Here is a 25,904-nt window from a genome sequence, read left to right on the forward strand (position 1 = left end):
CCTTCTGATCGTATTGGACGTATTGTCCTCTATGAGGCATGGAGGCAGGGGCCAATTTGGGCCAATAATCAAAAAGGAAGGAAGGACTCGATGGACTCGATGAATAACAGAAGTCCACCGGAGCGCGATTAAGACCGCGGGAAGCATGGGATTGCGATTTTCTCTCTCTCTTCCCGCGATGAGTAGTTGCATCAGAAGTATACTGAGGAGGCTGCGAAGAAACCGTACAGCAGAGAAGTACGCATCATTTATGAACGAAGAATGCGTGTTGGATATGAAATAAGGAGAGAGATGACGTCCTTTTGTTTACATTTATTTTTCACGATTTCAGGACCATTGTTTTGCTCATTGTGGGACTGGACAATGCCGGAAAGTCTATGATACTCAATCACATTAGTGGCGGTAAATTTTTCAAGAATTAAAAATAGGTTTAACACTAAGCGAAAATTCCTGCAAATGAAGCTTATCGCTGTATGGTATTAAATTTTGGTACAATACGTATTCTTGTTCTGTAGATTCAGATCAGAAGGTGCTGCCCACGGTAGGATTCCGGATGGTATCCCTGAAGCACAAGTCATATTCCGTGAAGATATATGATCTCGGAGGCAGCTCCCAGATTAGAGCATTGTGGCCTAAATATTACAACGATGTAAGTGACTTATGTAAATCTAAATAAATAACGATAGTTATAATTAAATGTTACGATAAGAACATCAGACAATTGACTGCTACATCTATGCTAACATTGCTAACTGCAAACAGCAACTTCAATATCTCTATATATGTCTCAACTGACATCTTTTAGATACATGGACTTATATACGTGGTGGATGCTAGTGATATTTCCCGTCTTGCAGAGAATAAAGTTGTATTTAACGAATTAATCACACATGAACATATCTTGACGAAACCAATATTGTTGTAAGAGATCTCTGAAGTTATGTCTCTGCACACTTTTGCTTGCGCACATACGAAAAGCAGATTAGGTCATTTGTGTGCATATAATGATCAAAGATGTTGATAAGTTGTGTGGTATTGCCGGTACAAATCTCATTCAGATTTTCGTAATGTATGCATAGACTCGCCAACAAACAAGATCTGAATGAAGCTATCGACGAGCTAGATGTGGTTGAAAACCTGGATGTAGAGCGTGCGGCTAATGCCATGAGATGTCCGACAAGAGTAGAAACGTGCTCCTGCATTTATGACAAGGAGCAATCCAAGAGTAGTATTGCGGGTATAAAGGATGGATATAAGTAAGCTTAGAATTACTGTTAAGAAGATTTAGATACGTGCACGAAATAAGAGATTAATGGCATATACTGTCATATTGATGATCAGAATTTATTCTCCTCCAGATGGTTGTTGGATATTATAGTGAAGAATTATGCTGTTCTGAACAACAGAGTCAAACAATCACAGAATTTTCAACATAAAAGCGTTCAACGGGCACAGTCTGTTGTGTCAAATACGCCATCGAAAGTGTCTATACACTCCAATCCTTTCAAACCTATTAAAGATCTTTTGGCGGCAAAGGTGCACAATGAATATTAATTGTACACAGTCGCTCTAAGCCCGAACTACATCTATCGTAAAGTTCATCGTAAGCGATCGTAACGCTCGTCGTAACAGCTATCGTAAGCTCATCATATAAGTTGACTCAGTTTGAACTTTTACGATTACGACGCTTGTCTGGCGTTACAACATAACCTAACCTGTCAGCCTTCTCGACGTGCGAAGAAAAGTGTGTTTATAGATATATTGGCATAGATATACGGTTTACGACGGCTTAATTGCTTACGATCGCGATCAAAGCGTTACGATAGATGAAGATCTAGCTTTATGTTTGTATCTTAGAAATATGATGACACAAATCTCTCAATTTAAATTTCTTATTATCGATCTGATATTTTCTTCTAAAAATTTCAGGATGAAGCTTTAATAAATGAATCGTGCAATGGTACGTGTACCTATGTTAATAAAACAAATATATAACATCCTAAATCAATATGAAATATTTTTATAGGTACCAATGAAAGGAGAAGCATTATAAAAGTTTTTGTAAAGAGAAATAAGACTGCCCCTCTTCCAATTGAGCAATCAACTATTAAATGCGAAAGTCTTTTACGAAATCTTACGCCTAATGTAGGGACTCTCGCTGGAGAGAAAAGCACACAAACTATGACTACAATATTAGATCACTTGAATCTAAATATCAGTCCTAGTGAAAGTTACGAAAATAAAGTTACGCTAATCCGTCCGTATACAGCGCCAGAAAGATCGCAACAATTATCAAATAATATGACGATAATCAACATTCCTGGTCAAGTGCCTCAATAGCAGCACATCTGTAACTTTTAAGGCCCGTGCACAATGCCAGGCAACAGGTAATAGGAACAGGGAATAGAAATCAGAAATCATATATAAATGCAGAATAACAGTGGCACAGGCAATAGACACAGAGTTCCGTTGAAAATTCTGTGCCTATTGCCTGTTGTCAACCAATCGTAGCATTCGAATTTTTTAGGTTGTAATTAACGAATTTTTGATTATTTCCTGTTCCTATTGCCTGTTGCTTGGCATTGTGCAAGGGCCTTTATACTTAAGTTAAGGGGGTATAACACCTTTGAGCATGAAATTTAACCTTTTTTTTTACGATTTTTTTTAACATATAAGGAATAGAGCAATCGAAAATCGGCTTTAAGGGGTCTTTTTATTATACATTAAAGATGTAAAAAAAAATTTTTTGTATATAAAATTATTTGTATATAAAATATACACCCTGTCCGGGGCCGTGTGCGTCCAGCTGGTGTACACGATTTCGGCTGACTGGTATGACCTAGAACAGAAATCCAAAAAAATTCTTAATCTGTGAGAGATTGGCTATGGAGGTACATAGCCGTTTTTAAATTGGATTGGTAGTTTTTTTTTGGGAACCAATTTTATACACGATTTTTCAGTGTAAATTTGGACACTTTTGTTTAAATTAGTGTCAATTTCGCAAAAATCAGTATTTTTCAAAAATCCTATGTACCTCCATAGCCAATCTATCACAGATTAAGAATTTTTTTGGATTTCTGTTCTAGGTCATACCAGTCAGCCGAAATCGTGTACACCAGCTGGACGCACACGGCCTCTTTTGACAGGGTGTATATTTTATATACGAATAATTTTATATACAAAAAATTTTTTTTTACATCTTTAATGTATAATAAAAAGACCCCTTAAAGCCGATTTTCGATTGCTCTATTCCTTATATGTTAAAAAAAATCGTGAAAAAAAAGGTTAAATTTCATGCTCAAAGGTGTTATACCCCCTTAAAGAGAACCATATATAATGTACTATGAATGAAAAGCTGTAAATGATTGTAAAAATGTGAGTTGATAAAAACTGTTATGGATAGACTTTTAGATACGTAATATCTTAAATATTGTTAGTTTTAGTAAATTAGGATTGCTTAACTCTACACATTTCAAATTAATATCTTTTGTACGAAAATGCTTTATACCGTTAGATTTACATTTTCGAAATCGGAAAAAACGCGAAAGTAACTTTATAGCGAATTTGGTTAGACCAGTGCGTACTCAGTGCACATTAAAGCCGTCGTACACGAATCAACGTAAAGTGTATGTTTGATATAAACGGGTTAAGTCACGAAATCCTCAATTATCTTTATTGTACTATTTGGTAAAATATGTATTGGGCATTAATCAGTCGAAATATTTGCATTTTACTTTAAATATTAGAAATTAAATCAGTGTACAACGGCTTGAATGCGCACTGGTGCGTCTAACCGAATTCGCCATTATTAGTTATATAAATATTAATAATAATATATATTGTTAAAATAAAAAACTTGTAAATTCATAATATATATGTAATATAATAAATGGATTATCCAACTAAATGTGTCCACAAAGAAAAGTATCAGGTATCCTTGCATGTAACTAGTATAAATGCATTACTGCAGCACGTCAACATTTATACGTTATATTTTATTGATTTATTGTGTAAATTTGTATACAAGTTCGTGTATAGAAAGATATTACAAATATATACGATACAAAGCACACAAAATATTACTAAATTTATGTGTATAAAGATGCTGCAAAATTACTTCACTACTCCGGTAACACTGATTCTGAAAAATGCAATTTCCAAATGCCTGATTCATGTGGCCTATGTAGTGGCTATTTTTAGTACACACTTATCACAACGCACAATGGACATTGTACAATCTTATATTTTGCAATGACATCTTATATCTTTGAGCAATCGCTTTATAATGTCATTTAGATAAGATATTGTTTACATTGCAAAATACATTTGTATGGTAAACTGCATATATATTACTATACGAGGAACAATAAATGAGAACACGATTCGCAGAAACTACCGTTGAATATGCATGTCATGCGTACGCTAATAGTCTTACACAGTTTAACTATAGTTATCAAACAATTGTGTATAAGGCATATAAATTCCGTTACTCTCACTATGAAAGACTTTGTATCACGTTTCGCAATTTTCGTTACCGTTTCTCTTGCGAATACAGCAATCTCCGCTGTAATACTAATTGATCCGTTCCTCTTAAATCTTTATTTAGTACGTAAGTGCTGGTCTACAACCTTGCTTTAGTAAGTATTTAAGCTCTAAGCCGTAAGAAATTGACCAATCACAGTCGAGTATTTTCCTCATATTCCACTGTGATTGGTCAATTTCTTACGGCTTAAATACTCTTTAAAGCAAGGTTGTAGACCAGCACTTATGTTCCTTAATCTAGCAACACAATGCATATCTGATGATCTCGGTATCTGCAGGGCACGTATTAGGCCCCGGCCCTATGGACTGATATTTTCCGCGTAACGCGTATCGCGTAACCAATCAGAGACGTTTCGCATTTTCTGTTACGCATATTCACGCTTGTGATTGGTTACGCGGTTACGCGTTACGCAGAAAATACATGCCATAGGATCGACTTCAGCCTCATATAAAATCGGAACGAATATTTGGAGAAACGTTCTGATTATTAGTTACCCCCCACTGTGCTTGCTTTCCGTTCCGCTTTTTTCTCTACGTGGGACTGCACCCTTATGGAATTTTTCGGAATTGTTTAGTTATTTCCTAGATTTCTATTGTGTTTTCTAGGGAAAACGAAATAATTTCAATTTTGGAATCCAAAAAAGTTCCATAAAGACCCTTGCACAATGTCAGGCAACAGGCAATAGGAACAGGGAATAGAAATAAAAAAATCATGTATAAATGCAGAATAAACAGTGACACAGGCAATAGACACAGAATTTTCCGTCATGTTGAAAATTCTGTGCCTATTGCCTGTTGCTAACCAATAGCATTCGAATTTTTAGGTTGTAATTAACAAATTTTTGGTTATTTCTTGTTCCTATTGCCTGTTGCCTGATATTATGCAAGGACCTTAATATATGCCCAGGGCGCGCGCGCGCGCACGCACACACACACACACACACACACACACAATTTTCAAATACAATTTTCAAAAATTGATTTTACCATTTATCCCCCTGCAGACTATTACTACGTTTACGCGAGCGTTACTTCTGTAGTAACTTACGATATATCACTCGTTTACGCGGAGTAAATTATCGCAAGTTACTACAAAATCCCGTTTACGCGAAGGAAAATCCCGTTTACGCGAAGGAATTATCGTAAGTTACTACAAAAGTAACGCTCGCGTAAACGTAGTATATATATAACTTTTATCTAAACAATTTTTGCTATTACTATACGTTTACGCGAGCGTTACTTCTGTAGTAACTTACGATAATTCACTCGTTTACGCGGAGTAAATTATCGTTTAAGTTACTACAAAATCCCGTTTACGCGAACAAATTATCGTAAGTTACTACAGAAGTAACTTACGATAATTCACTCGTTTACGCGGAGTAAATTATCGTAAGTTACTACAAAATCCCATTTACGCGAAAACAAATCCCGTTTACGCGACGGAATTATCGTAAGTTACTACAGAAGTAACGCTGGCGTAAACGTAGTATATGACGTGTATTTTCAGGGATAATAGATTGTAACACTTAAATGCTCCATCCTATACACACATGTACAGTAAGGTGCATTAATTCGATTGGTCATAGAATTCTGATTTTTTAATAATTTACTTTAATAATTATTAAAGACCCAGCGGCCAATAAGTCAGAATTCTATTACTCATCGAATTAATGCACCTTTATACTGTTACATATACTACGTTTACGTGAGCGTTACTTCTGTAGTAACTTACGATAATTCACTCGTTTATGCGGGGTAAATTATCGTAAGTTACTACAAAATCCCGTTTACGTGAAGGAATTATCGTAAGTTACTACAGAAGTAACGCTCGCGTAAACGTAGTAATAATCGTAAAAATTAGGGCCGGTATTCATAGTCGGATCTTATTTCAAAACCGTCTTAAGTAATGTCTTAAAATGCTAATACGGCTCTGTGATTGGTTCATAACATCTTAAGATTGTACTTATATAAGACGGTCTTAAATATAAGATCTGACTATTACTACGTTTACGCGAGCGTTACTTCTGTAGTAACTTACGGTGACCCAAGCAGCATTTTGACGTCCGCCCGACGTTAAGATAAACACACTTAACGTTGGTATCCAACGTTTTCGCTACTTCGTTTCAACCCTCTTTTGCACTAATTTGGGGAATCAAATTTAGGTTGTACCAACGTTGGGATCCGACTTATATAAGTTAAATTGAGGTTACATTTTTTCCACCAGTTTTAACGTTGGTGTAAGTAATTTTTGTAAACTTTGATTTTGTACACTCTGCTAGACCTGAGGTTATTTTTTCACAACGTAATATTACGTGTAGTTTTCGTGCTTCCATTCAAACCATATGACGGCATTGGTGTAATAAATGTATCATAATACGTACTTATCAATTTGGCACAAATAAAATGGCTTTAGAGGAAAAATATAGTTTGCGCAGTCTTTGATACTATTGTAATTTTGCCATAAATACACGAACCCAGCACTGAAAATTTATAACGAAACCCACTTTATTGATAAATGTGGAAATAATAGGTCGAAATTAGACGAATCCCTTCTAAAATATTCCAATTTATTAAATATTCTATTAAATAACTAAAATTTTCAAAATGTAGATTTTTATTTTTTTTATCAAAATTACTTTTAAAATAAACATGTTGTCAAAACTTTAACAACAGATATTATATAAATGCTTTAAATTGTTAATAAAGTGCGTTAAAAAATATAAATCTAAATATACTGGAAAATGGCGGATTATTTGCCTTCCTCTTTGAGGAATGAAAATGGTGAAGTCAGCGTTCCACACTATATCAAACTTTACGTAGTAAAAGGTGCGATAAATTCTACTAAGATTTGTCTTCTCGTATAAAATAATGAACTTTTTCAGACTTTTGCAAACTAAGTAGTATACCACTGTAGGCAAAATTGTACCTATATTGACTAAAAGTCTTAACAAGGTCGCCAAACTGACTTAACATGTCGATAAAGTATCGATTAGTTGAAAATTCTATACTAGATTTGCGAATGCGTCGTATATCTTAACCAAATCCGACCTATGCAATACCATCTATGGTGATCTAGGTTATGGTTATGGTATAGCGTTAAGCGTAAGTCGGATTTACACTTATATCTCTACTCTCTTTTAGGCAGAATTTGTTACCATTTCTCGCGATTCTTAACGTCAGTCAGAAATGACCACAGGCGACGTTTCACAACGTTAGCGTTTTACAACGCTTGATAACAAAACGTTGGTTTACGTTGGGAATTACGTAAGGGTGAAGTCGCTCGAAAAGTGTGGTGCAGAGTATAACGTCAGGCGAACGTTAAATATCTTAACGTCGGGTAATAGGACTTATACTACGTTTACGCGAGCGTTACTTCTGTAGTAACTTACGATATATCACTCGTTTACGCGGAGTAAATTATCGCAAGTTACTACAAAATCCCGTTTACGCGAAGGAAAATCCCGTTTACGCGAAGGAATTATCGTAAGTTACTACAAAAGTAACGCTCGCGTAAACGTAGTATTAAACTGTTTCAAATTTGACGTTGGGGAAATGATAAAAAAAGCACGTCGTAATTTTAACGTTATGACAACGTCCAAAAAACGTTAGTATTATCTTTTAATTATAAGTTACATTTTATAACTTTCTTGGACCGCTTACAACGTTGTGATTAGTAGAAAAGTAGTCCTTAGTCGGAAAGTTAACCGAAAAATGCTGCTTGGGGATTCACTCGATCGTTTACGCGGAGTAAATTATCGTAAGTTACTACAAAATCCCGTTTACGCGAAGGAAAATCCTGTTTACGCGAAGGAATTATCGTAAGTTACTACAGAAGTAAAGCTCGCATAAACGTAGTATATGAATACCGGCCTAGTACTACGTTTACGCGAGCTTTACTTCTGTAGTAACTTACGATAATTCCTTCGCGTAAACAGGAATTTTCTTCGCGTAAACGGGATTTTGTAGTAACTTACGATAATTTACTTCGCGTAAACGAGTGATTTATCGTAAGTTACTACAGAAGTAACGCTCGCGTAAACGTAGTATAGGACAGTCACATCATACATATATATATTACATATTGTATATACAGGGTGATTCAGGACCTCCGCGACAAACTCTATTATACTATTACATTATTAACCTCTTGATACACATAAAACTGTCAAAATACGCGACAGATGCTCACGAAGTCAGCACAATAAGAGAACCAATCTGCATCGCGGAAAAGCGTTAACAATAAAACCTCTTACACTGCTTTTTTATGAGCGGAAATTGTAATAAATGTCACCTAAAATCTGTCTGCGCGGTCGCGTAGCTCCTAAACGATGTGTCAGAGAACAAGGGTTGCTTCACACAAAATGGTCCTCTTTGCGAGATCTATCGTTCCTCAGAGTTTGTTGTAGAGATCCTGAATCACCCTGTTAGTATGTATATAATATATATATACATATATATGTGATTTATAATATATAATTAAAAAATATCCTGTTTGTATGTGTGTAACATCAATGCTACTGTAATAGACATACGAAATAGCTAATCTTTTTCATATATGTATATATCTTATATTTATACGAATTATTGACGAAATATGATTAAGAATATTGTATATAACGTAGGTATATTTTGCAGTCGATAACTCTTTTATTTGTACTTATTATATATCTTAAATCGTATGAAACGCGAATGTCATAAGCACGGCAGTTGTTTCTGAAGTTCTCTTCAAATTTTGTTCAGATATTTTATACTTTGATGCTTATCGTTATTATGCTAAATGTAAAAAAAAAGATTGAAATGCTATCACAACACAGGATTTTTTTGTCACGTAGAGACCCAGATAGCCAAGCATTCCTTGGCATAAGAAAGGAAATAGTGTTTGGCATAAGTTTCCCTTCAGTTGCCATCATATTGCTGTCACCGGACAACAGTAATTTCGTTTAGAGCAACTTAAAAGCATTATGCAGACAACGATTACCTTACGCAAACAAGCGGAAAGCTCGTAGCATACTTATTGCCATAAAAGTTGCCACAATCTGTTGGCAATCGTTTTGGTGGCAATAAAAGTCGGCAATCCAATAGGCAAAATCGGAAGCCGCTTTCCTCAATATTGAAGGCAACTTAGCAGAGCAGTTTTAAGCAAATTGACAGCAACCTGCGGGCAACTTGCTATCTGGGGAGGTATGAGTGAAAATTGAAAAATGTGAAAAGAAAGGATTCTAGCAGTTTAATGATCTGTTTTCCTGGTAGAGATGGGAGGAACAATAATGTGAGCAAAAGAAATAAAAATACCTGTATAAAAATCTGCCTTAAAAAAAAAAAAAACAAGAATTATTTCATACTGTTATAGTTAGTTTAGATGCAATACTTCCACTGGGATACGAACAGTATATAAAATTATTTTAAAATAATATTAAATATAGATATAAAATGCTAAATCTAGCATGTAATACGCGGCAATCATACTAGAAAACTATGGCGCATGAATAAAATTGATATTTGCACCATTTGCAGCCTTACTCAACGATATGGCCTGTATATCGTAAATAGGTACATAAATGCGATGTAATAATTTCCTTTACTCTACAGGCTATATAACTCCATTCCTTGGAGACGTAAATTTTACCAAACGCGTCAGCATAGTAGTAATGCATGGGATTTGCTTCTGCTGATGCATGGCCATGTTGTCAGGTGTATTTGACTCATAATCCAGGGCAACGCGTTGGCATACAAATGTCAGCAGAGTCAGTAAATCATAATGAGTGCCGTTATCGCGTAATTCCATACACAATGCTTGCATAAACCAGGATCCGCGGCTGGTATTCCTCCAGGAATAATAACCTATCAATTTTTAAAAATCATTTTTAAGTAGCAAAGTACTTAAATCGGGTAATTTGCCTCTTCCTCAGAATATTAAATATCTTTCTATAATAATTTAACTTTCCATTGCTCTCATGTTAAGCGAGCGCTAACATCACATCTTATTTTTTCAATTGCATAGATATGGCATAAAAGTTGACTCTGCAACTTTTTGACTTTTCATCTACAACCTTTTACATTATCAATAATACGAGAATTATACGACCGTTATGATATGCAATCAAATAGATTAAACTAAATTGTCATTTACGATCCGCCTTATGAATTATCCGATCTTAAAGATATGTGTAATACGCAAAAAATATATAATAATCAGGCTACCAAGATCCAGCGCGGATCGTAAATGGCGTATTTAGTTTAATCTTTTAGATTATATTTATATGATTATTTTCCAAAATTCCCTTGTTAGTACAATTTTTCGATTAGATTTTGAAAGTGCTAACGTGTGATATATCTAAACGCAGCATTCATAGCTCAGGAAAATTAGGATTCATCTGCGAAAAAATTCGCACCCAGCTGAATTTTTGCATAGACCTTTATTTCGTCGTTATAAACAATATGTGAAAAGTCCCCATCGATGTGACCCCTGCTAAAAATTTTACAGAGAGTCAAAGGTAAAGAAAAAAGCAGTTTTTCGCGAATATATCTTTATTCATTAGTCCTACGGCAAAAATAGTTATCACAAAATTTGTAGCTTATAAAATTCTCTACAAAGAACGTTGCATAAGTTTTTTTTGTAGGATCAATCGTTTTCGTGTCCTGCGGCTTACAAAGTTTCACCTTTCATACGTTTCAGAGATAATGCACTGTTTTCCACACCACCTCGAAGGTACAGTGCTAGGCGCGTTTTTTGTAATGTCCCCAGTAGGCCTAATTCACTGTTTTTCTGAGAAAAATAAAACAATTAAGTACTTCTTCTTCAATTCCCCCCGTTGAGTCGATATCCATAACTTCTTCAATTTCCATGGCTTCCGCCAAGAAATCTGCAGGATGTACATCTTCATAGCTGCAGTCGGCATAGCATTCTTCGATTGCATCAGGTGCTGCGTTGAGACAAGACTGGCAACGACAATGTCCACACACTGCTGAACATTTTAAACCAATTTTCCTGCAGTTGAATCCGCAACTTTTCGAGCAGTTGCAAAAAAAAATGGAGTTTAACAGAGTGTCCGGAGCAGATGATAGCAAAGATGGAATCGGTTCTGAAATATCATTCCTCCTTATCCATCCTCAGTTTTCAGGATTGAGATCGTCCCCCGAGCCGTGTTTGTACTTGATAGTACACCTGATACAAATGCTGTTGAGCAACACTAGATGTTGGTGGAAAAGTAGATAATTTCACTGCCTCAGTAAGCAGCGTTAATTTAGCAAAACAATAATATCTAAATATGTCTATTGATTCGTTATGTCAAGCGCCATACATCGCCAAAAGAAAGCGTACTCCATTAGTAAAAATTAATTGTGACGAACATACTTTTATTTTAAAAACCTCCGCAGAATTTCTCAAATCGTCACGTTTTTCTAATATTTTTAAAGCTTTCAATTTACCTTTGTTGAACAGAGAGGATATGGTAAAAGTAAAGACCATATTTTGTTTTTGCACGTAATCACTGGCTGCGACACGACGTCAGCTCTGTTTAATAAAGGTAAATCGAAAGCTTTAAAAATATTAGAAAAACGTGACGATTTGAGAAATTCTGCGGAGGTTTTTAAAATAAAAGTATGTTCGTCACAATTAATTTTTACTAATGGAGTACGCTTTCTTTTGGCGATGTATAGCGCTTGACATAATGAGGAATCAATAGACACATTTAGATATTATTGTTTTGCTAAATTAACGCTGCTTACTGAGGCAGTGAAATTATCTATTCTTCCATCAACATCTAGTGTTGCTCAACAGCATTTGTATTGGGTGTACTGTCAAGTGCAAACATGGTTCGGGGAACGATCTCAATCCTGAAAACTAAGAATGGATAAGGAGGAATGATGATATGATCAGAACCGATTCCATCTTTGCTACCATCTGCTCCGGACACTCTGTTAAACTCCATTTTTTTGCAATTGCTCGAAAAGTTGCGGATTCAACTGTGGCTGCAGAAAAATTGGTTTAAAATGTTCAGCAGTATGTGGACATTGCCGTTGCCAGTCTCAACGCAGCACCTGATGCAATCAAAGAATGCTATGCCGACTGCAGCTACGAAGATGTACATCCTGCAGATTTCTTGGCGGAAGCCATGGAAATTGAAGAAGTTATGGATATCGATCCAACGGAGGGAATTGAAGAAGTACTTAATTGTTTTATTTCTCTCAGAAAAACAGTGAATTAGGCCTACTGGGGACATTACAAAAAACGCGCCTAGCACTGTACCTTCGAGGTGGTGTGGAAAACAGTGCATTATCTCTGAAACGTATGAAAGTTGAAACTTTGTAAGCCGCAGGACACGAAAACGATTGATCGTACGAAAAAAACTTATGAAACGTTTTTTATAAAGAATTTTATAAGCTATAAATTTTGTAAAAACTATTTTTGCCGTAAGACTAATGAATAAAGAGATATTCGCGAAAAACTGTTTTTCTTTACCTTTGACCCTCTGTAAAATTTTTAGCAGGGGTCACATCGATGGAGACTTTTCATATATTGTTTATAAAGACAAAATAAAGGTCTATGCAAAAATTCAGCTGGGTGCAAATTTTTCCGCAGATTTGTTATTTTTTCGTCTAATTTTCCTGGGCTATGTCAAGAACAAATACGTAGAGTCGACACGACTTGCGCTGTTATTAAATCTAAGTCTTACTGTAGCAAATAAAATATCGATGAAATATCGATGTATCGGTCGATATTTCATCCTCTTGTTCTTACAATACAGACTATGTTTACACGGTGGCTTGTAATTCGGTTTAGTAACTACCGTATACTATCCCAAATTTTTCTTTTCTGATTATAACAATAATTTAAATATGAACCTATTTTGATACTCTAAACATTTGAAATAATCTTTGATATATATCTATTGTATACTAAAAGTTGTAGTTTAAATATTAAAAAAGTTCATATCTAAATGATTATTATGATCAAAAGAAGAAAAATTTTGGATCGGATAGTATACGGTATGTAGTTATTAAATCGGATTACAAGCCGCTGTGTAAACGTAGTTACGTAGTGTTCGGGGGCCACTATTTCCAACGTCTGTTAACTTCTAATCGATCGTTAACTTTTCAGAATAGTCAATAGAAGTTAATTTAATAGTCGGCTAGAGTTTAACTACAGACATAGGAAGATATGTCTGTGAGTTTAACAGACTTTGGAAATAGTGGCCCCTTGATCTCACCGCAAGAACTGCCTTCTTGAGTTGCTCCTTGTCAACGGGAATCGACGGCGTCCTCGCGCCGATTCCTCGACGCGCCGACGACGACACGTCGTCGGAATCGCTCCGTCAGGACCCAGGGATTCTGTGATTTACGTCGCTTTGTACGGAGCAACGACGACGACGACGACGACGGCCACGACCACCACCACCACCACCACCACAACCACGACGACGACGACGACGACGACGACGACCACCACCGACACCACCACCACTACAACGGCGGCGACAATGACGCCGAGACGATGCGGCGAACGCTAGACGATGCGGTCGCACGCGCGACTGTCACTAACACAACGACCAACAACGACGATTTACCGCGGCCGGGAGTCGGGACGATCTACCGCGCGCGCGGCATGTCAACTCTCGCGCGGAAATCGCGGGATCTCAGAGCCGTGCCGTGCCTCGCCGTACCTCGCCGACGTGCCGTGAGCGCGAGCGATCTCGAAAACAACGGTCCGCCATCTTTTCGGTCGGCCAAAACACCCGTTTTGCGACGATACGTGCGTACCATTTCCCTCCTATACAAACTGACGCACGTGCAAGGGAAGACAGAATCACGCTCGAGGGAAACCTAACCTGAAATCGCCGTGAGTCGTGCGCCCGGCGCGCCACAGTGACGAGACTGACGGATAAACCCCGGGTGCTTACTGACGGATAAGCCCCAAGCACAAGTTTCAGGTTTGATCGCCCACGAAATATTAGACATCAACGATAATGAAAAAACTACACTGGATTCGTGTTCAGCATGCATTACTCTTTATAATCACGTACTTTGAGATTTGGAGAGCAAATATTATTGCAGATATTACAAAATTTCCACGCGCAGAAAATTTCACTTTTACCTTCCGAAAACACGTTTGCCCTCGTAAAAATCATAACACGGCAGATAACCTGCCGAAACTCCGTTGGTCACATGGGTACCATAAGCAGCGTTTACAATGTTAAAAGCGAGTTCGCACAATATACAGGTTCCGAGATATTTGATTTGACGGTTCAACCCCGGCGACGGTTAGGCCCCGGTCTCCCCTACAGTCAAACCTCGTTAACTCAAAACTCAAGGGAATAGGGCTGTGTTCTGAATTCACTCTAGTTAACTAAAATGCTATAGTATACGTAACGACACTATAGTACTTTAGTTAACTAGAGTGCATTCGGAACATAGCCTAGAAAATAATTCGACTTATCGAGTATTTCGAGATATCAAGATTTCGAGTTATAGAGGTGTGGAACAAAAATCCTACTTATAGAGGTTTTGAAATTATACATAAATAACTTAAGGTTACCGTAAAAAAACAACAGAATAGTAAAAGGTTTTAATAATTTTAATAACTTTTAAGTAAGTAAATTCATATTTATTTATAGAGATACATTATAGAGATTCATATATAAATTTTTTTTATTTAATAAAAAAAACTGATTTTATTTTGCTTCATGGCTTTAATTTATTGGGAATCTATAGCGTTTTCAATTTTTATAAGAGCATTAAATATGTTATTATCAATATCACTTTTTCTTTCAAAAAAAAAGGACGTAATGATGTAATAGCATTTTTGACCTCCTTAGTGGTGCAGGATTCATCAAAGTGAAAAGTGTAGTAAATTATAAAATTCTTACGTGTTAAGAAGCACGTCTGAATATCTCGACGAGTAACGGTTAAATAAATTAAAGTCAGCAACAGTGAAAAGTCATTAGAGAAGTCATACTAGATAAACAATATAATGTCAAAACAAACAAACTAATCAAGGACTATGCATTCCTTATTATTTTGTCAGATATCGCATTTAAAATTTTGTCAGTTGTTTTAGCGAACGGACAGAGAAAGAAGAAAGAAGGAGGAAGAAGCTGATGCAAAATCTTTTTACTTTGAGTTATAGAGGTTTTACTGATCGAAATTCGAGATACAGATGCAAAAAACGGCTTTGCAATATGGTTCAATAATGCGAAAAATCACGTAAATTTTAATAAAAAATAATTATTTTAGTGTAAAACAAGCGTTATCCGACCTGTGCGCAATATTGGATAACTTTGCGCGTCAATAAAAAAATCAGCGTTCGTCGTACGAAAAAAATACAAGGGTCCTTTTTTGTTGCAAATTTCGCCCACAACAAGATGCATACAATAAAATTCGTCTCAAATAAATTCTAAGGCCTGAAAACAGCGAAAAACTAAGACAATTCCAAAAAATCAAAATTTTTTGCTTACATAGCTACAAATTAAAGAAAAAGGGTCTAAAAAATCGGTTGCATCATGAAAAGTATTCTTTGTAGTTCTAAGATGATGTGTGATTTTAGGGGGATTTTTAATTCCATTTTAAATGACGGAAAAAAATCACCGGCGCAACATAAAAAAAACGATGAAATCGAGGGTTTTCGGAATCCGAGTCTCGGACTTTGACGGCGCGTGCAAGCTAAACGACTGACTTGACGATAAATGTTGTTCAGATCATTATTGTAGATAATTTTACGCTCTACAAAAAAGGTACGTATAGTTAGTTACTCTATCTTGCTTAGTTTTCGAGATATTTGAGAAAAAATAAAAAAAAACGTGTTTTTTGTTGATAATATTGTTAATTTTGCGAAGCAAAATAAATCCCACTTATAGCACCTCAAATCAAAGCGATTCATGGTGGTTGCAACCTGGGAAGATTAATTGGAAGGTTTGATATCTAATATGACTGGCCTAATATTTCGTCTCTTGTAACGCCCATCCCAATTTCGTGACACTTCGATCCTTGCGTGACGCGACCGAAATTCGGAATTAAACGATCGTATTTAATGATGAGAGATCACGGTGTTGCACGATATATATTTCTAGGTTATAAGTAACTGACTGACAGCGCGCTGAACGCGCTAAACACACTGTCTGCACTGAGCGCACACGACGCACACGTACGTATATGCTGTCTCTTTTCAAACACTCGAGGTATCTCAAAAACGCCATCTATCGATGCAAAATCAACCGTACGGCGACGTATCTTAATTGTAAAATTTAACATTTCAGACTTTGCGTCGTAATATCTCCGCTCGTAGGGGACGTAGAGAAAAACTAAAAACACTATAAATCGACCCCAAGCTGTCGATCAAGCCTACTTAGAACTTGATCCGTTTACTCGTTATTCAGATCTCGAAATCTCGAGTACTCACAACTCGTGCGTTCGCTTAAAAAAGTCACGGTGCGGTCTCGCTTCGCGTGTACTTGGCGCGAGACACTACCGTGTCTCTTGATGCTGGAAAAATACTTCGAGTTAATCTCTTATTTTTCTTCGACTTACAGAGGTTTACTTCGAGTTACAGAGTTTTTTTTTCGATTTATAGAGGGTTTTACAAGGGAATACAAAAATTCGAATTATAAAGGTTTTCGAGTTGAGGTTCGAGTTAGCGAGGTTCGAGTTAGCTTGACTGTAGTATATATAATATATAATATATAATATATAATATATAGCACGCGTGAAAAGTTGTAAACTCATGTGGCATCTCGTTTTGCGCGGAAAGTGTATGCGTGGAGGCAGTAGGTTCCGCCCTCCTCTGCGGGGGGTTCCATTACCGTTAAATTAGACATATAGTGTACCTTCCCTTACGAAAAAGTAGTACTAGCAATCAGTACTCAGTACTGAGTGATCAGTACTCGTAGTATTGAGAGTATTAGTATGTTAAACTCATGAATACTGCAGAATGGTCAGTACTGTGTCTGTCAGTGCTTACAGTACTGGCAGTACTACAAGCAATAATTCTCATTAGTACTTCAAAGTATTGAAGTGGTCAGTACTTTATCAGATTAATATTCGGAGTACTATCATGATAGTACTGCCAGTACTGTAAGAACTAATAGGCACAGTACTGACCATTATGCAATATTCATGAGTATTAACATACTAATACTGTCAATACTACGAGTACTGATCACTCAGTACTGAGTACTGATTGCCAGTACTACTTTTTCGTAACGTATCTTGGAAATACTAAATTAATAAAATACTAAATTAACACACCAAACTATCAATATGACGTTATTTTGATATCATCTTGACTTTTTGTTCTACTTGGATAGTACTGCGCAAGTACTGCGCCTGTACCACACGTTAGTATCCCACGAGTATTCGATAAGTACTAAAAGAGTACTGGAGGGAGTACTGGAGGGAGTACTGGTGGGAGTACTGGGGGGAGTACTGGGGGGAGTACTGGGAGGAGTACTGGGGGGAGTACTGGAGAAAGTACTGGAGGGAGTACTGGAAGGCGTACTAAAGGAAGTACTGAAGGGAGTACTGAATGAGTATTGGATGAGTACTGGGAAGGAGTACTGACGAAGTCAGTATGGTCGAATTTAGTAGTACTTTGAGTACTTATGTCTCTAGTACTTTCACCAATATTTTTTCCAGTATTAAAACCAGTACTACTTTTTCATAAGGGTTGCAAAGTACATGCGTGAACTTTCCACGCGTGAAAAGTTGTAAACCCATGTAGCACCTCGTTTCGCGTGGAAAGTGTATGCATGAAGGCAGTAGGTTTCGCCCCCCTGCGGGGGGCACCACTTCCAAAAAACTGACCTAACCCAACCTAATTGTTGTGTGGATGGAAAAGTATGCGTGAATACAATAGATTCACATTTTTCCACCCACAACAAAATTATAATAAAAGATAAAATTATAATAAAAGATTTATTACTTTTATCAAAAAGTCTTGGTTACAATTACTGGTAAAATTAATAAATTTGCTATAATTTATCACATTTACCACCGTATGTTAAAAATTATGCATGATAACCGGTAATTACATATAATTATTGAATTTATCACTTTTACAGTAACATATAGGGTAGGTAGTCCAACAATGAACCAGTAGTACACTATGAACCATTGCAATATTTCATAAATGTAATGTTGCCAGATTGTGCTTGTTGTCATGCAACGACATTTGAACCCCTCTTTGGCTCCCCAATCGGCCGGCAAATCGCGCGAAGAACGGCAGTTTCAGGCCACATTTTGTGATTTTTGGGCGACAAACTAAGTTTTTTTCGTAAATTTTACATATTTTTCATGCTTTTGTTGTTATATCTATCATTTTTTTCATTGTTCTATAATTTTGTGTGTATATTTGGCTTTATAATTCTGTAAGCAACTTTATTCTATTGCATTATTTTACTGTATTTTTTGGAGATTATCGTAAAAAATGTTATATGGTCTACAATGAACCATTTTGTTATTTTTACTATAGTTATCTGTGTTATAAGTCTTATTATTAAATTGACTAGTTGCTACAATGAATAATAATCTAAGTGAGAAAAAGTCTGACTAAAAGTAATAATTTTGATTGTAAGTTTCAAATAATAAAAACATAAGATATATAATTAAGTTTAGCAAACATATATAATTAGCTTTAATTTAAAGTCATAATATTATCCTAACCTTACATTATTCATGTCTTATAATTATCTCTTCCCTAAATAAACATTTTAAAACATATAGTAAAACTAAAATAACACTAACAATTCACAGTATAAAACATGTGGTTCATTATTGTTAAAAATGTCTAGGTTTATTGTGTACACACCCCTGTACACAATGAACTATTTGACATTATTTAAAAAAATCGAAATTGTGGCTAAACTTTAAAAATAACTTATGTGTCATCTTATGTAATATGTAGCCAACTAAATTCATGAATTGATGCAAAAACACAGATCTCCAACTCAATAATTGAGAGATAAATGCTATCATAAAAAATTTTTTTTTTTATTTCCCGAAGTTGGGACCACGCCGATTTTATTCCTCACATCGAAAACAACTTATGTGTAAAACTTTAGGTCAATCAGGAGCAGGGGTCATTCGGAACTACACCCCTAATACAGTGACAAACATACTATATAGCGCAGCATGGCGCTAACACGAGAGTACTGACGTTCGTTTGCTGAACGAGGGCAATGGAGGGTTAATGTTCAGATAGCGCAAATGACAATACCTGGAATGGTTGAGTAGGCAATAAGAAAATCCGCTTGAGTAGGGATGCGGAATGTTGAGACAAGCCCATCCGTTTCAGTACGCTCTTTGAGATTAATACCTGGATCCAGTTTATCACCCTGGCAAGCTTGTATAAAGAATAGCTTAGGTTTGCCAGCAAGACTCTGGCATTTATCGGCAGTGAAGTAATGCCATAGAGAATCCGCTTTATACGCAGTATCATGAGCGTAGAGCAATCCAAGTTCACCGTGACTTAACACAGCTATCACCAAGCAATCATGTTCAGAATGATCCATTTCCGCAGCTGTGAAAGTAATAATCTGCTTGTTATCACATATTTCAGTTATATCCTACATGATATTTCATCTGTAAAACATCAGACATTCTCCTTATACTTTTTAACAAATGTCTCTTAAATAAAAAATTTCTTAAAGAAATGTTGAATGTGCGAGTTGAACGTTGAAGTGCATCTTACCTCTTTCCAATTGTTTTACTACATCTTTGTGAGTCAAATTGTGAAAGTCGTTCACTTCAAAACCAAGATTTTTCAAGGCAAGGGTTAAATTTTCACAATCGACATTTGTACCGCAGCGAGGTTTAAGATGTGGGACAGTGAAAAATTCATGATTGAAGATGAGAGCTACACCACGCTTAGAATGATTCATATTATAGTATATGGCATAACGCTGAGTAGGTGCCAATTGTGCTACACTGAGAGGAGAAACTGTGCTGCTCCTGTAAAAAGAATTTTGTCTTGTTGTTCCATATATTCTAACTTAAAACTTTTCCATATTAGATTCAGAGACTATGACTATGTTTACACAGCTGCTTATAATCCAGTTTAATAACTACTGTAGAGGAGACCGGGGCAACTCGACACCGGGGCAAACTTGACACTAGGCTTTTTGACAAATATATCGTAGAAACTTGCCTTTCCTAGAGACCCTCCAGGAAGTCCCTGGAGGATCTCCAGCCTTTCCTACTGTAAATGTGCCTTTATGTGCCAGTGTTGTCAACGGAATTTGGTGACATTCAGAGTTATGGTGTAATTTTTAGTGCGATATAAGCGTTTTCGATGATAAAAAGTAATTTTTCTTATCTCTCGAAAATTTCTACTCTTTCATCGAGTTTTACTCTTGCGAATCTACCGGTAAGTGATTTTGATGGGAAATTTGATGCTCTATACGAATCCGATAATCGTTTTCTCATATTTTCATAATTTTTATGTTTTTGGAGTGACAAAAGTGAAAAACGACGTCCGGGGCAAAGTTGACACCATGCCGTTTCGTCGGATCCCAATAACAAACGATGCTTGCCATGCAGCCGTATGGCTCTATGACAAATGTGTGCGTACATCCGATCGCGAGTTTATCGGCATTAATTGTTTTTCAGACATGAGTTTAGATGAAAATAATTGTGAAAGTTCAACAATTTTTTTTCATTATTTCCCATGATTGTTTTACTTATTCTGAATTTTTGCACTTTCTAAATACACGATAAACAACGTATTTTCATTTTCAGACAATAAAAAAATAAGTTCCAGATCAAATTGTGTCGATCAGGCAAAGTGCCGAGTTTGCCCCAGCATTTTTTAATTTGAAAATTTGTCTTCGCGTCACTTTTCCTTTACTGGGGACAAAACCAGCGACATGCAGCAAAACTTCCTTAACCCTTTTGGTACGGAGCGACCGGAACGCGAACGGCCCTCCAGTGGCCGAAGCGTCGATATATGCGATTCGGCCGAGAGAGATAGGCACTCGACGTCTTCAATTATTATATGTAATAAAACTCAATAAAAAAAACAATTAAAAAAAATTTATTAACAGAAGCATTTCAAGTTAATATTTCAAGTTGCTCGGCCGCAGTGAGCAGCATGTGGGCAGTGACTATAGTCACTCTCCGTACCGAAAGGGTTAAGCAATTTTGTAACTGAAGGAACACTCTTTAAATGTGTACCATTGAATTCGCTTGAAAATTTTAATTAATTGTTGAAAATTGCCTCCGAAAAAATCGTGTCAAGTTTGCTCCGGTCACCCCTATATATCTGATCCAAAATTTTTCTTCTTTTGATTATAACGATCATTTAAATATGAACCTATTTTGATATTCTAAACATTTAAATCAATTTTTAATATTTATATACTAAAAAAGTTATAGTTTAAGTATCAAAAAAGGCTCATATCTAAATGATTATTATGACTAAAAAAGAAAAATTTTCGATCGGGTAGTATACGATAGTAATTAAACCGGATTATAAAGGCCATTGCACGTAACAAAGATTTAGTTTTAATCATAAGGCCGTAAGAAAATAGACCAATCACACTCGATTATTCTTCAAGCGCGAGAAGAATAATCGACTATGATTGGTCTATTTTCTTACGGCCTTACGATTACAACTAAAACATTGTTACGTGCAATGGCCTTAAGCCGCCATGTAAATAAATATATATAGTCTGTATGTGTTTTCTGGTACATGCTTATTTGCTACACATCGGATGCTTTCCATTTACTGACACAAGTTGACACAAGTGTTGTTCTGTCTTTGTTACTCATTGAATGCAAAGAAAGAAAGAACGACGTTTGTGTCGACTTGTGTCAATAATAGGAAAGCACCCATTTACATCTGTATTCAGAGCCTGAATTTTACATCTCGTATCGTAGGGGAGACCGGGGCTATGTGTCCACACTTTACGCTTTTTTCAAGTTTACTAAAAACCTAATAAAGATATTTGGCTAAAATTTTAATGGTATAACCTTTCAACCTTGCTATTAAAAAAAAACATAATTAGAATCGTTGATCTTTTAACATTTTAAAGAGGCGAATTTTTTAAGTGGACAAGTCAAGCGTAGACAGATAGCCCCATATACTGGGCTATCTGTCCACATTCGAGGGGCTATCTGTCCACATAATAAAAAACACATTATTTGTATTAATTTCTATACTTATTTATAATATTATTTATTATTAATATATATAATATTGAAAAAACTGCCTAGTCGTTGGAGTCAGAGAAGTATTGTAGGCACTTTGTGTAGATTTTTTGATAAGTTTCCTGCGTAGAGCTGACTTTTTTTTATATACGGTGGCATCAAACTGATTTTGAGTCCGTTGCAAAATCAATGTGATGAGTTTCTTTGGTCCCCTCAATTCTTTAATCTTTTTTTTTATTTGGGGCCTTTACTTTATCCTCGGCAGCGTTTGAAATAGAAAATACTCAATAATTTAAGACAAACTCATATATTTAACTTGACGTGTATTTTTAAAATAAAAATTTGGTGACGATTCTTGAATCGCAGGATCAAGTAGTTGCTCGTAGGTCACTTTTTTACAGTAGCGAGTGAGAGCCCGAACATTTATTCCAAAGTCTAACGCTGATTTTACGAAAAGATTCTCGCTCAATTTTTATTCTTTTAATCGCTTTAAATATAATTTTATTGGATATGTCTACCTTATCCGTCTTAAGAAAAGTCTTTCTTTTGTAGTTACGCACTATTTATAAAAGAACAATTCGTCATTGAAGTGTGGACACATTGCCCCATCAAAAATAGAACAGATAGCCCCGACCACGTTTTTCAGTCTTTAACATGTTGCCAATTTTAGATAATGCGGAATTAAGATTTGACGCTTCTCACACCTGATAACTATATATTAATTGATAATATTATGAATTGCTTACTTTAATTTGAGTTAAACTACTGTCGCACAGCAAATTTTTCGACCGTCGAAAAATGTGAATAATTGTTTTCGCTTTTCTTTTAACGTATATAGCGTCTGCGAGAGGCATCGCAAGAAAACAAACAACATTTAAATATCTTACGTAGGGCATTTTTCAACTACTTGTTACAATGGTAGAGACATCTGTCTCTTAAAACTTGAGATAGCAGTACTGTGGACAGATAGCCCCGGTCTCCCCTACTCTTCATATTTTTAATACGACTCGCTTTTAATCTAAACGTGGAAATTGCACATGATTCGCGAATCGATAAGAGTTAATTCTATGATAAAAATCGACAAAAGTCCATTTTATAGCTGCATTCCGATATTTACTGTCAGTACTGAAAATCGATAGTATACGTGACGTAAAATATAAAAAAATATAGATTTTCAGTACTGACAGTGAATATCGGAATGCAGCCAATGTTTGTGCCATGTTTGTGCAATCTAGCTTGCTTCGAGCAGTCATTGAACAATCATTGCGTATCAAATAAACTTGTCTCATATCTTACGTACGATAGGAGTAATCCGCTCTAATGACATCTTTCTTTGTTACAATACTAATATCGAGTTTAATTATTATAATATATATATATATATATATATATATATATATATATATATATATATATATATATATGTATATATATATACACATATATATACATATATATATATATATATATGCATATATACAGATATCTTGTTGTAGTTCAATTAATTATTGTAAATTTTTTTAATATAGACAATATGGACACTTGCGACGATTCGCAATTTGTGTGATAGCGCAAATGTGTACGCGTGCCTGGCAACGCAGGTAGACGCGAAGTTCTCGTATATACCTGCCGAACGATCCAAACGCGTCGCCTACGTCGTCGCGCTGCATGCCGTTGTTCATGCTGCTGTTGTTGTCGGTGGAGCACATGGTGTTAATTTTCGCGTAATGAGCTCACAGATCGCGGGAAAGAGCCTATCTCTCACTGCGCAGTTTCTGCAGTCACTTTGTCTGAACAAAATGCGTAGCGTAGCCAAGCGTAGCAGGCACTTCAATAACGCTGAATAATACTGAACTGTACTGAACTCTGAAACCTGAAACGTGTAGAGACGTAGAGAGAAAGGGTCCATCCAGGAGCACGACCACTCACTGAGCTGCTAAGTAACGATAGAATGTGATTGGTTCTTTCCTTTGGATCCAACTAGTCACACTTAAGCCAGAGGCACACGGAGCACAGTATGGGAGCTTTTCATTTAGCGACTCAAGTCGACACAAGCGTCATTCTGGGAGCTTTCCAGCAAGCGACACAAGTTGACACAAATGTCCCAGTAAGCAAGGAACATTAAATTAACGTTTAGAAATATTGACTTTATGTGTATTTTTTAAACGTTTTTTTAATAATATTATATACATATTTGAAAAATATTATTTCGTAATATGATTTTTCTGAATGTTGTTAAAATATTTTAAAAACGTTACAGAAAATATATTTTTCAAATGTTACTCTGACATTTATTTGAGATCAATGCAACAGTTCAAAATTCCTTGTAATTTGGACTTAGAAATAACGTCGGTAGTATATTAAATTTCTGTTGTTATAAACGTTATTGTTTTATATTGTGCGCAACGCTCATCGCGACAGCCATGATTACATTTATCCCAGTAAAGCCTTGTGTCCACGATGCTAGAACTGCGTCCGAGTTTCGGATTAAGCCAATCAACTTGCAGCTCTTACAGAAAAGCAGCAGTTTCATTGGCTTAAACCGAAACTCGGACGCAGTTCTAGCATCGTGGACACAAGGCTTAAGCAAGGAACATTAATTAAATTAACGTTTAGAAATATTGACTTTATGTGTATTTTTTAAATGTTTTTTAATAATATTATACACATATTTAAAAAATATTATTTCGTAATATGATTTTTCTGAATGTTGTCAAAATATTTTAAAAACGTTACAGAAAATATTTTTCAAATGTTACTCTGACATTTATTTGAGATCAATGCAACAGTTCAAAATTCCTTGTAATTTGGACTTAGAAATAACGTTGGTAGTATATTAATTTTCTGTTGTTATAATGTTATTGTTTTATATTGTGCGCAACGCTCATCGCGACAGCCATGATGTACATGATTATCCTACATACGATGCGTGAGTGCGTATACACGTGTGTCGATCGAGCAGTGCGGACCCCACCAGCACGCGAACGACGGGCGAACGTTTGGAGAACGATTTCTCGTTTGGATCGCGCGTAATCGTCCGCCCTCCGAACCAACCGAACAAAAATCGCCGAGCCGCGCGAAGATGCTCGAGTGAAGGTCGCCTCGCACGCCGCCCGAACGTTGCGAGGTTGTTCGGAATGACCGAATGATTCGATCGCGAGTATAATCTTATATTAATTACACAGCCCCACAAAAAAAAATTTTTTTTCTGTCCGGCGGACCGGACT

The 25,904-nt window shown here is 36.1% G+C and overlaps 2 protein-coding genes across 4 annotated transcripts; one reads left to right on the forward strand and one right to left on the reverse strand.

Moving 5' to 3' along the window:
- Positions 1–103: 103 nt before the first annotated feature.
- LOC139782486 (ADP-ribosylation factor-like protein 13B) lies at positions 104–3,907 on the forward strand. The gene is made up of 8 exons (XM_071721518.1): positions 104–237; positions 332–402; positions 516–649; positions 806–921; positions 1,080–1,256; positions 1,359–1,536; positions 1,930–1,960; positions 2,027–3,907. The coding sequence occupies exons 1-8, from the start codon at positions 146–148 to the stop codon at positions 2,338–2,340; spliced, it is 1,113 nt and encodes a 370-aa protein (XP_071577619.1). The 5' UTR covers positions 104–145; the 3' UTR covers positions 2,341–3,907.
- On the reverse strand, positions 2,695–24,594 carry LOC139782488 (caspase-1). 3 transcript variants are annotated; one of them, XR_011720895.1, is made up of 5 exons: positions 24,304–24,587; positions 20,222–20,481; positions 19,748–20,050; positions 4,788–10,383; positions 3,975–4,628 (listed from the first exon to the last, which is right to left on the reverse strand). XR_011720895.1 is itself a non-coding variant. In XM_071721520.1 (4 exons), exons 1-4 carry the CDS (start codon positions 24,384–24,386, stop codon positions 2,724–2,726), a joined length of 762 nt encoding a protein of 253 aa, XP_071577621.1. In that variant the 5' UTR covers positions 24,387–24,594; the 3' UTR covers positions 2,695–2,723. The 3 variants fall into 3 exon arrangements, 2 of the variants coding, with proteins under 2 accessions (XP_071577621.1, XP_071577620.1); XM_071721520.1 differs by lacking the exons at positions 3,975–4,628; positions 4,788–10,383 and adding an exon at positions 2,695–2,839 and having other exon boundaries at positions 24,304–24,594; XM_071721519.1 differs by having other exon boundaries at positions 3,975–10,383.
- Between the last annotated feature and the right edge of the window lie 1,310 nt (positions 24,595–25,904).

This window comes from Temnothorax nylanderi, unplaced genomic scaffold, assembly GCF_030848795.1.
Source record: "Temnothorax nylanderi isolate EJ_2023f unplaced genomic scaffold, tnyl_v1.0 TNYL_tig0416_pilon, whole genome shotgun sequence".
NCBI classification, from domain to species: Eukaryota; Metazoa; Arthropoda; class Insecta; order Hymenoptera; family Formicidae; genus Temnothorax; species Temnothorax nylanderi.